Here is a 14355-nt window from a genome sequence, read left to right on the forward strand (position 1 = left end):
TGGAGAGCAGCAGCCGGGAGGTGGCACAGCTCAGAAACAGCCAGTGCCACCCTAGCCGGGAGACCCCCGTGCGGGATGGCCAGTTAGGGGGAAGACAAGGTGAGTGCTGGGCTGACTAACCCTGCTCCCTCAGGCAGAAGGACACACGCGTTTCATTCACTGACACAGGGTGACACGAGGGATAGAAATGTCCGCATGAACCCTTTCTTTATATTGCATTGTGTTTTAAAAAGATAAATGCAGATGCGTACTTATCAATAGATCAGCAGGTGCAGTGGCACCGGAGTAGAGGGCCTTGCGCCCCAATTATATCTCTTCACTTCCAAACAACAAGTATCACAAACAGCTTACGCCCCTCCACTTTCTAAAGTCAGCAGCCGCCACTGGATGGACACCACACAAATTGTAGTATAAAAATAGGTATTTTTATATAGACTTAAAACAAGACCATCAACGACAAAAATCCACAATACTGTACCTCAAAAATGGTAGAAATAGCTTAGTTCTCTTTAGATGTAAAATGCGACACTTTGAGTTCAATGTACCTTTGGATGTGTAGTGCTATGCAACGAAAGTATTGCAGGGAAGGTGATGCGTCGGTTCCTTACACGCAAGAACAGTGATGTGTCGGGTCCTCGGCTGCGTAGGGGATGCATCAGTTCTCCTCCGCATGGGGAGGTGATGCATCGGTTTATTACTGCGCTTCCGTGGCGATACGACCATCAGCACGGTGATGCGATGAAGATCCGGTGCAATGAAACAAAAATGGCGTCTTCTTCTTGATGCATCAAGATGCCAGCACGCCCGACGGCCGTGCGGTGAATCAACGATTCTTCTGAGCCGCGACAGGCCCTGCGACACGCTTCTCCGATGATGTAACACATCTGCTGCGACAGCGACACTCATCTCCGGTGATGCGAGGCGCTTTGGGTGATGCAATGGCGATAGCGGCAGTGACGGCACGCTTCTCCGGAGATGCGACGGGGTCTGCTGCGACGGCAACACTCTTCTCCGGTGATACAACAACTGTGGCAGCGACATGCTTCTTCGTCTTAAGCCGCGCTCCCAGCGACACACATTCTCTCAGAAGGCCCAGCTCAACAGCTAGCACTTCAATTCCCAGCAAGGGAAGGCAGGAGAGCTGGTTGGTGAAGTCTGTTGTCCTTGAAACTTCAGCAGGAGGCAAGCTCTATCTCAAGCCCTTGGAGATCCTTCACAAGTTGATTTGAAAGTAGCCCAAAGTCCTTTCTCCTTTCTTTGGCAGTCAGGCAACCACTGCAGGCGAATCCCCCAAACAGCACTCAGCATAGGGATAGTCTCCTCCTCAGTTTCTCTGGTTCCTCTCCTCAGCAAAGGTTCTTCTTGTTTCCCAAAAGTGATCTAAAGTTCTTGGGTCTGGGTCCCAATATATATACTAGCAAATCCTTTGTCCTCTGAAGACAGAGGGTCCTGTACCCAGTCCAAACCAGTTCTGTGAGGACCTGGAGCACTTTGTTGACAAAACTCCTTCTATCCTTTGACAGTGTGGGCCAGGGACATCATCCTGGCACTGACCCACCAGCCCCGGGCTTGTACAAGAACTTAAGCACTGGTCAGCACTGGTAAAGTGCACAGAGTCCTAAGGCCAATACAATTAGGAGAAAAATGGAGGTAAGTAGGGAAAAGGTTTGGGGGAAGAGGTCTAACAACTACTAAAAATCTCAACCCTTTTCAAATATCACCTTACAAAATATTAACCAGCACCTGAAGCCCTCACGTGTCTATCCCCTGTCACCCCTTACAAGCACTTGTTCCAAAATATGCTATGACTGGAATTGTGGTACTAAAGTAACCCAGGCCTCAGCTATTTGGGAAGTAGACTTTAACTTAATTAAGAGATGACATACCGGTTGAGATTTATGTAGGGATATATGTGTGTGTGTGTGTGTGTGTGTGTGTGTATGGTAGGGATTTTGTCAATTTTATACCTCATGTCATTCTTTCATATTGTCTTTTCTCTCCAGCAACATTTTCCTTTAACCCTTCACTATCACCTCCTCCCTCTCTTACATATCTTCTGCCTCTGATCCCCGAGTCTCTTTTCTCTCCCTCCTTCTCCCCCCAGGCGTCTGCACTGCACAAGGAACTATATTCACATCCACCTCTTTGCATCCTTCATCTGTCGTGCCTCCAGCATCTTTGTGAAGGACGCTGTGCTGTACTCAAACTCGGTGCCTGAAGAGCTTGGGAAGGTCAGAATCGATGGTGCAAAGAGTGAGTTGGGCCCCTCAGCAGGACACAAGCCACCATTGGCAAGTATCAACCTTAATATTGTACTTCAGATACTGACTGCTAATGATACGCTTCAAAACATTTTAGGAGATGCCTGGTGGATCTCCAAGTTAGGCCATACCGATTTGACTTTATTGAATGAGATTTAAATTGGAGAGAATGTGTAAATAAATTGCATACTAGTGAAGTTTGTGTAAAATTAAAATTGAGCTGGCTCTACAATTGCTCACTTCTTCATAGTATTCCATTTCCACATATTTCACAAATACTTACATCACTCAGTCCTGTCTCATGTCATCTCCGTGTTGCGGCAGTTACTGCCACAAGTTGCATAGGCGAGCATCTAACATCAGGGTCATAAGGAGTCTTCTCACAGGGGACAAACTGGTCTGTTAAAAAATCTAAGGTGTCCCTGACAGGCCAGGGTCTGCAGTAGCTTGCTTTGCAGAGTCAGCCACATGTCAGGCAATCATGATGTCTGACTGATTGCGTCTGCAGCATTCTTAGAGATCTCTGCGAGCCACCCATCTGATAGGAAACATTCCAGTCTCTTAATAAGACTGTTCACCTCTTGTAATAGCAGCACATTTCTGCTCGTCAGAACACCAAATTTATTACAAACGCCTGAGTAGGGCATATACTAAATTGTTACAACCAACTAACTAGATCTAGCATTAGCCAAGCCCTTTTGATTTTTCTAAACATATATGTGTAATGTACATACAGGGGCTTTCAGCTAGTCCTCTTCATCCATTGGTCTGATATTGAGTCATTTACCGTTTTCTTTCCCCCACAGCAGCATAAAGCATGGGAAAATGAGTCAGCCCACTTCAGCCATTGGTTAACTTCACTGTGAGAGACAGCATTCTGCCCTTTGACAAGGAACACATCTGCATACAAAGCAGATCCCTTCAGTGCCAGGAACTACTATACGAATGTGAGCTTTATGAGATAAAACATATATTTTTGCTTTTATCAATTTTGGTTAAGATTAATGAGGGCCTGACAGCTTCCCTAACAATGATGTTTCGCAAAAAAGAACCAAAACAAGCACTGGTTAAATACCCCCAAACCTATTGACTTTGCCAATGCTTGTTTTTGTGTTCTGAACAGATTTTGCTATGAAGGGATGTACCAAATATTGCCTGATATGATCAGAAAAATGTTAACAGTTTAAAAGGCAGATCTTCTTTACTGGATTGATAGCTTGTTCAAATGTTCATACACAATCAATTCAAATCTTACCAGAAACCTTCACCAATCTGAGAAACAACTGTTTATGGCCACGGAACATTGTGAGGTTCTCTTTCTTGGTCTATGGCTGTAACACCTGTTAACTGGTGTGATATTCAGCACATTTAATTAAGAGAGAGATAGAGTGCATTGCAGCTCTATGGAGGTGACAAAACACATGCCAAAAGTTAAAATGGTTTGAACAAATATTTGCAAAATAGCTTTTGCAACTCCCAAGCATGGAATAATTGAGCTTGTCATCTTTCTGATCGTTTTCTTCATCACCACACCAAAAAGGGAGTCTGTAAGGAAATGCCTCTTTTTGTACGGTCACACCGAAGTTTTTCGACTGATGCTGCTGGTTTTTCGACTCAGAGTGCACTGAGCCCTGCTAACCAGAATTTAGTGTCAGTGCCCTGACCCTAAAGTATTAAATTGTCTGTACCCAAATGGAAGTGGCTAACTTACCTTTAAGGTTTTAGTAAATGGTACCCTAGTACCCAGGGCATGTATGTAAGATTGGGTACCCCAGGGCTTGCAGCACTGATTGTCCCAACCTGGAAGTCCCCCAAGTAAAACGAGTCCCCCAGTCTGCCCCAGCAGACTGTTAGAGCCATTGTGCACTGCTAGCCCAACTTTGCCATTGAAAGCAATGGTAAAGCCATCACTTTCACTGTACTTGTGTGTAAGTCACACCTCTGGCAGGCCTATCAAGTCCTAAAGGCAGGCCATGTTCTTTGCATGTCCTGACAGAAAAAGACACAAAACTGCCACCCAATAAGTGACTACAACGCAATACGTAGTTAGGTAGGGGGAGGGATTGGTCTTGCCATGAAGATCTCTGTCGGAGCCTGAGCTCTGCATAGTAGCGTTTAGTGTGGAACTGGCCTGTCGTAAATACTTCTGTGTAGGGTTAAGGCTGGGTTTGGTGAGAGACTGACTGCGTGACCATGCCCTGCGCCCAACGCCTGGTTGTAATTGTAATTTATATTTATATTTATAGAGCGCGTTATCACCAGCAGGGCTCTAAGCGCTACCAGAGGGAGTACCTATCCATGTTAGTAGGGAAGTAGCAGCTGTTAAATGATGCCCCATCTTCTGAGAAAAGAACTGTCTTCAGCTTCTTCCTAAAGAGGAAGAGGTTCCTTGCGTAGATATACCGGAAGACTATTCCAAAACTGAGGGATTGATGTTGAGAAGGCTCTTCCTCCCATGGGAGACAGGTTGAAACGGCGACAGCCCGTAGGTTGGCCTTTGCTGACCGGAGCACCCTTTTAGGGACGTATTTGGCTAGGCTGTCTTTGATATATCTTGTGGCTTGCCATACATGGTTTTATGTGCAATGCAGAGACCTTTAAACTTGATTCTCTGCCTGACCGGGAGCCAATGTAGCTCGCGCAGTAGAGAAGTGGTGTGTACTCGTCTCGGCATTCTGAAAATGAGTTTGGCCGGTCTGGCCAACAGTTGTCACGGGAGGCCAATATACAGGGAGTTGCCATAGTCCAGACACAACAGTATCATTCTGAGACCGCCCGTCTGAGTGTGGAGAAGGTGAGAAGAGGGGCCAGTTTCCGCAGCTGTCTCAACTGGCCAACACAAGTTCCCACAACTGCCGACACCTGTTGTTTCATGGATAGATTGGCATCAATTGTGACACCCATCTTTTAAAAAAAATTGTTTCCCAAATCTGCTGGAGTCCAGTGGGAATATAGGGACTTGCTGGCTCCGTCAGGTCTTGTGCAAGATTCAGAGCATTTAGTGTACCAAAAAATCTATTCTTTTTCAAAACTTGACCTCGGGCGGAGGTGGGGGGTTGTCATGTCCCTTTGGGACCCCGCTCTGGGACCTGATTCTAGGGAATCAGGGTACCCAAACCCTGCTGCCTTATACATTTCTTTTTGTGTATCAATTATGTTATTGATAAAATTAAGAGTTGAGAGGCAACAGCAAATACAGTGACATGCAAGTCCACTGTATACCCATATAGAGATATAAAAGTTGATTATTATAATTTACTATATATTTTAAATTAGTAAGGAATTATTCTTGCGTTTTGTTTTTACTTTATTACTGTTAAAGTGCTTCATACATACTTTACACATTGCTTCTAAGGTATGCCTGACTGCTTTTGTGCCAAGCCACTAGAGGGTTAAGCACAGGTTAATTTTGTGACTTTTTGTAGTTCACCCTGACAAGGACTGTGGCTATTGCTTGAGTGGGGTTTCACCCCCTCATCCAACAACCCAATTCCTCACACCGTTATTGTGCAGTCTGCAGAAAAGTTCACTGATCCACACGCGAAAGGGACTCCAGAGGCTATGCCAAAGACAGTGGAAATTACCCTGAAAAACTGAAAAATGTTAAGCCATCCTACAACCTATCCTAAATACAGAAACTACACTCGAGAAGAAACCATGTCGCAATAGACATGTACTTGCACCAATCACAAGAAGCTTGTAGACTGACTGAGAATAAATCCATTCTCTTTGCCCCACTGTGTGCAAACTGGTTGTTCTCTTCTATTTAATTTTCCTTTGCTGTTGTGCTGTCGTGCCCTCTGGTATGTTCACAAGCTCTGGGACGCCCCGTTGCTGGGGTAGTCATGCGCTATAGAAGCAGATTTAACATAACATAACATAACCTGCTGGCAAATGTAAAAGAGCTAACTGTGGCCTCGAGGTTTCTCTGCAACAGTGCAGAAAATGGAGGTTGTTGAGTATTCTTTAAATGATGCAGACACAGAATGGTTTCGGAAACAATAGCTGCTTGCCAGTATCTATGAGGGGACCCCACTGCAATTGTTATTGCCATTGGTGGAATTGCCACACTGCATGATGGGATGCCCACTGGTGCCTGGAGTGCCTCCCAGACTATGGTGACCAGGCTCCTAAATGTTCGGACCCTGATCACATACTGCAAATAACCTGAGAACATGGAAAATAATAAATTTCATATCTTTCCAGGTCACACTACCGAGGTACAATGTCAAAGGTGAGCCTTTATGGACATCAAACAAGTGCTACAGAAACATGAAGTCCAACATGCTCTTTGGCACCCAGCAAAATTGCAGATTACAGTAGATGGAGCGTTACACTTTTTTCACTTCACTTGACAAAGCATGGGCTTGGATGAAGAGTGCTGGTATGCCAAAGATGGACACTGGTGGGAAAGCACATCAAGAAAGCAAACCCTACCGAAAAGATGAAGGAAAGAGAAAGAAATATTTGGGCTGACCAATCAAGAAACAAATGGCGAAATAAAGACCATGACTTATGGAAGACATTTCAAAATACAGAGATTGGCATGAATTGGCATTGGCATCGGACTCTGACCACTGCACTGTGAATAAAGACGAAAACTTGGAAGAGCCTCCACATCAGGTATAATGGAGCGTGGCTTAATAACTCCCCTGAATTTAGAGCTCACTGCATGAAAAAGATTGGGACGGCACCAGCTCTATGAACAAATACACTAACTCTCCTTGCCTCCCATGGCATCACAGGTGGAGACACGATGTGTGACTGGTACATTGGGGATGGGAACAGAGGTGTTAGAAATTCCAGCAGCAGTTCTCAACTTAGTGCAATATCCACCTGAATCACATGCACCCCACAACCTCCAACTGGAAATAAAAGCTATTGGTCATATGACTTGGGAATGTAGTTACACGAGCTTCAGCCTTGGGAAGGGCAATAAATCAGCTGGAGTACACACTATGGGGCCGATTCCGATCCTGGAAAAACGCTGTACAAATTGTGGTATGGAGTGTTTTCCCCATACAACTCGTACTTGTAAGGAGGCCCCAACAACCTAGGAAGTACGATCCGTACAAATAGACGCACTCCATACAAATTGTAAAAAAGACCATACAACTTGTATATACAAGAGATTCCGATTCGGATTGCTCTGTACACGACGTTCCCATGTATTCCCGGCAGCAGTTTACAACCCGGCAAGTACGATTCGTACAAACGGCACTCCATACAGCTCTTTTTTTACAAGAGCCAAAAAGTGCTGGAAAAACCTTGTACGCCCCGAAAACAGTACGAGACAGACCCCCTCATGTACGCGTCGTACACCCCATGAATACAGGGGTACGGTGCGTATGTACGGTGCGTACGGATGGCACGGAAAGTGGGGTACGCACCATACAAGCACCGTACCCCAAAATCGCATATGTACGCACCGTACCCCAAAATCACATACGTACGCACCGTACCCCAAAATCGCGTACGTACGCACCGTACCCCAAAATCGTGTATGTACGCACCGTACCCCAAAATCGCGTACGTACGCACCGTACCCCAAAATCGCGTATGTACGCACCGTACCCCAAAATCGTGTATGTACACACCGTACCCCAAAATCGCGTATGTACGCACTGTACCCCAAAATCTCATACGTACGCACCGCACCCCAAAATCATGTATGTACGCACCGTACCCCAAAATCGCATACGTACGCACTGTACCCAAAAATCACGTATGTGCGCACCGTACCCCAAAAACGCGTGCATACGCACCGTTCCCCAAGAACACGGTTTTGGGGTATGGTGCGTACGTAGGTGATTTTGGGGTACGGTGCGTACATACGTGATTTTGGGGTACGGTGCGTACACGACCAGTACCCCAAAAATCGCGTACGTACTTTCTTTACATGCACGATGTTGGGGTACGCACCATACACACGCCTCGCATGTGGGGGGACCCCTGTACGCCTCATACCCCTATACGACCCGTACCCCGGTATGAGTCGTACCCCCAGAACGAGTCATACCAGGGTACGAGGCGTATAGGAGTTCGCTTTGTTGCCCGGTATGAGTCATTCCCCGTATACAGGCCATTTTCCATACAAATCGTATGCTGACAACCCGGTACCAATCGTACTTGACGGGTTGGACAGCCTTTTTACAAATTGTATGGTCTTTTTTACAAGTCCGTGTCGTACAGCTTTTCCCGATCCGATTTGTAAGGATCGGGCCGATCTGTATGTATTTTTTCCCATACGAATCATACTACACGGGTTGGAAGGGACTTTTACAATTTGTATGGAAAAAAATACAAATCCTATTTGTATGGAAAATAAATCCAGGATCAGAATCAGCCCCCAAAAGTATCAATAGGGAAACTTGTGTCAAAAGCACTTTAGCAAATGAATTTGGTCACAGATGTGCATAAGCCACACATTGGGGCCGATTACGATGGCGGGAAATCCCCGACCGCCGGGCCAGCGGTGAGGACCGCAAGCTCGGCGGTCGCGGATTTCCCGCCATCTTCCTGAATATTCCCACCGCCAAATTAGGATGGCGGTGGGAATGGGAAAGGTACCGCGGCGGACGGAAAGACCGTCCGCCGTGACCGTCCGCTGTGGGCCTTTTCTGCCCGCCTTGCGGGACCAGGTACAAGGAGTCTATGGAGGCGGTGCCGTGCAGGCACCGCTGTGGGCATTATGATGCCTGTCTTTTGCGGCAGAGTTCTCGCCGTAAAAAGACAGGTAGAAAATGCCTTTGGGGGCCCGTTGCGGGCCCCCAGGGGTGTGGCGGGGTGGGGTGCTACACGTGGGGGGTACCTATAGTACCCCCCTACATTTGCATGTACAAGGTGGCAGGCACCACACGGTGCCTGCCACGTTGTACATGCAAATGTAAGACATGTATTTTTACATTGTGGCGGGTGCTGCCACCTGCCACAATGTAAACATACAGGATGCGCCCACCAGTGTGGCGGGCGCATCCGAATTCGTTTTGCGGGACCGCCGCACTTATGGTGGGCGGTCCCTTTTGCAACACGGTGGCGGGCGGACAATCAACGTAATCAGCCCCATTGATCAGTCTGACTGACTGGGATAAAACGGTGCACAGACATAATATTGAGTTTTTTTTTGCGACCTACAGAAATATCGAGTTGTAAATATCGGAGAGATAGAATATTGTCATCAAGAATATCGTCATCAAGAATATCGGTGATCAGAATATCGACCTGAAGGTAAGAAATATCGTTTTTGTTAATATCGAAGTTAGTAATATCGTTTGCAAAAATATTGTTGTTAATAATATCGATGTTTATATTAGTGTTATGTATTTTATATGTATATGCTCCACATTTTTTGTTATGTTTTGTATTTATTTTAAAATATATATGTGTTACATTTTTAGAACTTAGTCATTTTTTTCAAGTACATTTTGCGTTTTAGTACCGTAGTGGGTTGTGGGTTTATAGTGGAATAGGGTGGAAAGTAATTTAATTATAATAAATGAAATAATAATTTTTAGAAATGATGAATTATTTTGTATAAAAATTTAGCGTTTTAGTTCCGTAGTGGGTTGTGGATTTATAGGGGAATAGGGTGGGAAGTAATTTAATTATAATAAAGTAAATATAAATGTTTTTTTTGGTATTGATAATTAGTTTATTGATTGGTAATTGATTTTTATTAATTGATAATTATATTAATTGTTCTAATTTTGTTTAGGAGCTGGTTGTGGGTTTATAGGGGAACAGGGTGGGAAGTAATTTATTATAATTAAGTAATTATTAATTGTTATTTATTGGTATTGGTAATTCATTTTTTAGATTAATTATTAATCAGTAATTAATTTGTATTCATTGATAATTATATTAATTGTGTTTAAAAAAATCGGAGCAGATTGTGGGTTTATAGGGGAATAGGGTGGGAAGTAAATTAATTATAATTAGAATCCCTGTTTTCTGTTTTTACCGATTTGTACAGATAAATACAGACAGAAAACAATGTGTTTTCTGTCTGCATTTATTTTCAAAAGTGGATAAATACAGAAAATTGTGCTTCTTTTAAGTGAATCTACGAGCTGTCTTTAATGAATTATAAGCCAGCAACTAAGCAGATGGACAGCATGGAAAATCTAAAAATAGGATGACATTCCTTTAAATAACAGCATATGTCAACATACATTTATGGTATAATGCTAGTATTTGCCAGTGGATGTATTGTTATGTAATATTTGGCAGCTTAAACAGATAAAACACGACGGACCTCAAAGTATGAGTGCTCATCTATCAGTTAAATAGATACAGAAATGTACAGTTTTACAACTTCATTTCTATGTAAAACACAAAATAAATATAGATAAATACTGATAAAGGGGCCAAAAAATAAATATGGATAAATACAGACGGAAATGGCCCGAAAATAAATACTATAAAACTGGGAATCCTAATTATAATAAATTAATTATTAATTTTTATTTTTGGGTATTGATAATGAATGTATTGCTTATTAATTATTATTTGGTAATTAATTATATTAATTGAATAATTGCTAAATATATTAATTGTGTTAATTTAGTTTAGGAACGGGTTGTGTGTTTATAGGGGAACAAGGTTTACAGTAATTTATTATAGTTAAGTAATTATTAATTTTTTTATTGGTCTTCATAATTCATTTATTGCTAATTAATTTATAACGGGTAATTCATTTTTATTACTTGATTAATTGTTTATTATATTAATTGTGGTAATTTTTGTTAGGAGTGGGTTGTTGGTTTACAGGGGAATTGAGTGGAAAGTAATTTCATGTTATTAAAGTAATTATTAATTTTAATTTATTGGTATTCATAATACAATTTTTGTTAATTAATTATTAATTCGTTATCTAATTAAAATAATATTTAATTGATAAGCATGTTAATTTTAACCCTCTGCTATCCAACACTTTCCATATAGTTATACTCTCTGGAGTGGGAATAGTAATTTTTACCCCTATGCTATTCAACACTTTCCCTACTGTTGCACTCACTGGAGTGGGAATCGTAATATTTACCCCTACGCTATCCAACACATTCCCTACTGTTGCACTCTCTGGAGTGTGAATAGTAATTTTAACCCCTACGCTATCCAACACTTTCCCTACTGTTCCACTCATTGGAGTGGGAATAGCAATTTTAACCCCTAGGTTATCCAACACTTTCCCTTCTGTTGCATTCACTGGAGTGGGAATAGTCATTTTTACCCCTTCACTGTCCAACACTTTCCCTACTGTTGCACTCTCTGGAGAGTGGGATCGTAATTTTAACCCCTATGCTATCTAACACTTTCCCTACTGTTGCAATCTCTCTGGAGTGCCAATAGTAATTTCTACCCCTACGCTATCCAACATTTTCCCTACTGTTACGCTCTCTGGAGTGGGAATAGTAATTTTTACCACTACGCTATACAACATTTTCCCTACTATTGCACTCTCTGGAGTGGGAATAGTAATTTGTACCCCTACGCTATCCAACACCTTCCCTACTGTTGCACTGACTGGAGTGGGAATACTAATGTTTACCCCTATGCTCTCCTACACTTTCCCTACTGTTCCACTCTTTGGAGTTGGAATAGTAATTGTATTCCCTCCGCTATCCAATATTGTCTCTACTTTTTTAGTTAATGTAGTGTATAATTTATTTAAAAAAGATTTAAAATATAGTAATTTTTTAATTTGTTATATATATTTTTTATTTATATTATTGTTGTACGTGTATATATGTATTTATAATTTAGCAAATGTTTTTAACAATTTATAAGTTATTAAAATAATTCTTTATGAATATTATTAAGTAAGTATATATATTATATTTTATATGTATATGTTTAATTTAGTTTTACATTAAGGGCCCGATTCCGATCTCGCTCGGAGGGGCTCCTAACGGCATCCGTCAGGAGCGACTCCATCTCATACACGTGATTTCTGGACGACTCCTACCGCTTTACAAGCGAGGAAGTACGATGCGAGTATCGCCTCGTGCTCCGACCGACTTGTACTCATCAGCGACAGTGTCCGGACGACTCCGGCTTCATCGACGTGCACTACGCAATGGGTCCGATTCCTGAGCGACCAAGTACGATGGGCGAGTTGAGCAGCCAGATCGACTTGGACCCTGCGTCTCGAAAAAGCTCCGGAAAGCGGACTTTGGAAGTCCTACGACTCGATCACTGGGGGGTCTCAAGGGTCTCCCCACACATGCATGCACGGTGCGGGCGGGAACAAGGCGTCCCCGTGACAGGGGGCTCCCTTGTCCGAGACGAGCATTTTTTGTCTATTAGAGCCTATGTACACAACGTACACCAGGCTCCCATAGACATCAATGGGGCTCTGAGCGACCCGAGTCTGTCAGCGCTGCAGCGCATCATACTCTGTCGCTCGGAGCCCAGGAGCACGAGCCGGTCGGAAAGCTCTAGGAGCGCGAGTCGGCCGCGGGCTTTACCAGCAAGATCGGAATCGGGCCCTATATGTATTAGTTATCATTTTTAAGCATTTTAAAATATTTTTAACTACGTTTCTTTTAATTACATTTATTATTTACTTTATTTTACACTATTTTTTTAATTTTCAATATTTTTGTACTTACCGTGAGGTAGATAGGATGTTGATATTCTTGACTTCGATATTTTTGTCACAATATTTTTGTACCTCGATATTGTGGTAGTCTATATTTTGTCAGTGCTTCGGATAAATCAAGGGCATCACTTTAGAAGCATGCCAGACTCTTGAAAAGCATTAACAAAATGGGGTAACCCAAAAGTCGTGGACCTGGGTGTAAACAATGGTCCTTGACCTTTTACTTTATATAGCAGAGTCAATCAGTACATAATTGTTATTCATAAAACATTTCAGAGCATGTCTCTTAGTTCAGCTCTAGCTAATAAATGCACCAATCAAAGGAAAAAAATTGCAACAGACCTGATTCAGAAAACAGAAACAATTTAATTCATTGCATTTAGGTTAAACGCGATAATTCACAGTTATAAATTCCTAGAAACGTGTAGGTTGCCCCAAGGAAGGCGTGCAAAAGGAAGGTGAGTGATTCGGGATGTGTGAGGTGAATGGGAGATAGAAGAAAATTCAATAGGGTAGTGACATAAAAATATTTACAGTAATTATATACAAGGGAACGGTTCGATGAATCACCGTCCTAGTTGACCTGGCCACACGAGTTAATTATGCACACGTTTTTTACAAAAATTCAACGAAATGGACATATAGTTCACTAATATTTGCACATATATATGGTGGGACAGGGTCCAGGTTAAGAAACAACAAGGGCGTCGACGTTTCGACTCGTCTTAGGGCCTGTGGGTTAGTTGGACCAGGGCCTTGCGAGTCTTTATCAGGACTAGAAGGGGACAACCAAGGGTTATAGATGACCCTAAGGGAAGGAGAATAGAAATTGAGGCTGTTGCAATAGATTGTAGACTAGAATCAATCTCACTATGGGACGAAAAAGCTTACCCTAGGAGAGGGACCGTGTGGGGTATATTCACTGTGTATCCCAATTATGACATTCACACCTGAAAAATAATTAGGTGTAATCAGTTAACCGGTTCTCAATCCGTATATCAAGGAAGACCATATCATAGTTAGGTCAGGCATACAACGTTACCTTGTCTGAGCTGAGACTGTTAATATATATAGCTCCAAGAAACGAGCCTCTGTCACTGTATATTCCAAATATGATATTCACACCTAAAAATTAATTCGGTGTAATCAGTTAATCGATTCTCTATCTGTATGTTAAAAGGGCCATATCCTAGTTAGGTCAGGTATACAACGTTACCTTGTCTGAGCTGAAACCGTTAATGTATATAGCTCCGAGCCTCTGTTAGGAAAGATCATGTGGCTGAAAGAATAATTAATTGAAATTAACGTTGGCTCCGGGGTGAGTTCATGTGATGTAACACAAGCTATCCGCAGGTTAAGAGCTTACCCTTCCGCTGCTAAAAGTCAGCGTATTTAGCAGCGGATAGCTCATACCTCATTACACCCAGGTTCACGACTTTTGAGTTACCCCATTTTGTTAATGCTTTTCAAGAGTCTGGCATGCTTCTAAAGTGA

General features: G+C 42.7%; 1 protein-coding gene across 1 annotated transcript in view; it reads left to right on the forward strand.

The window, feature by feature from the left end:
• The window catches only part of LOC144752806 (parathyroid hormone/parathyroid hormone-related peptide receptor-like), a 334785-nt gene that overhangs the window by 271679 nt on the left and 48751 nt on the right, over positions 1–14355 (forward strand). The window contains exons 7-8 of the mRNA XM_078640656.1: positions 2105–2253; positions 4287–4303. Coding sequence (XP_078496782.1) covers positions 2105–2253; positions 4287–4303 — 166 coding nt within the window. The remainder of the gene's footprint in view (positions 1–2104; positions 2254–4286; positions 4304–14355) is intronic.

This window comes from Lissotriton helveticus, chromosome 5_1 (assembly GCF_964261635.1).
Source record: "Lissotriton helveticus chromosome 5_1, aLisHel1.1, whole genome shotgun sequence".
Lineage (NCBI taxonomy): Eukaryota > Metazoa > Chordata > Amphibia > Caudata > Salamandridae > Lissotriton > Lissotriton helveticus.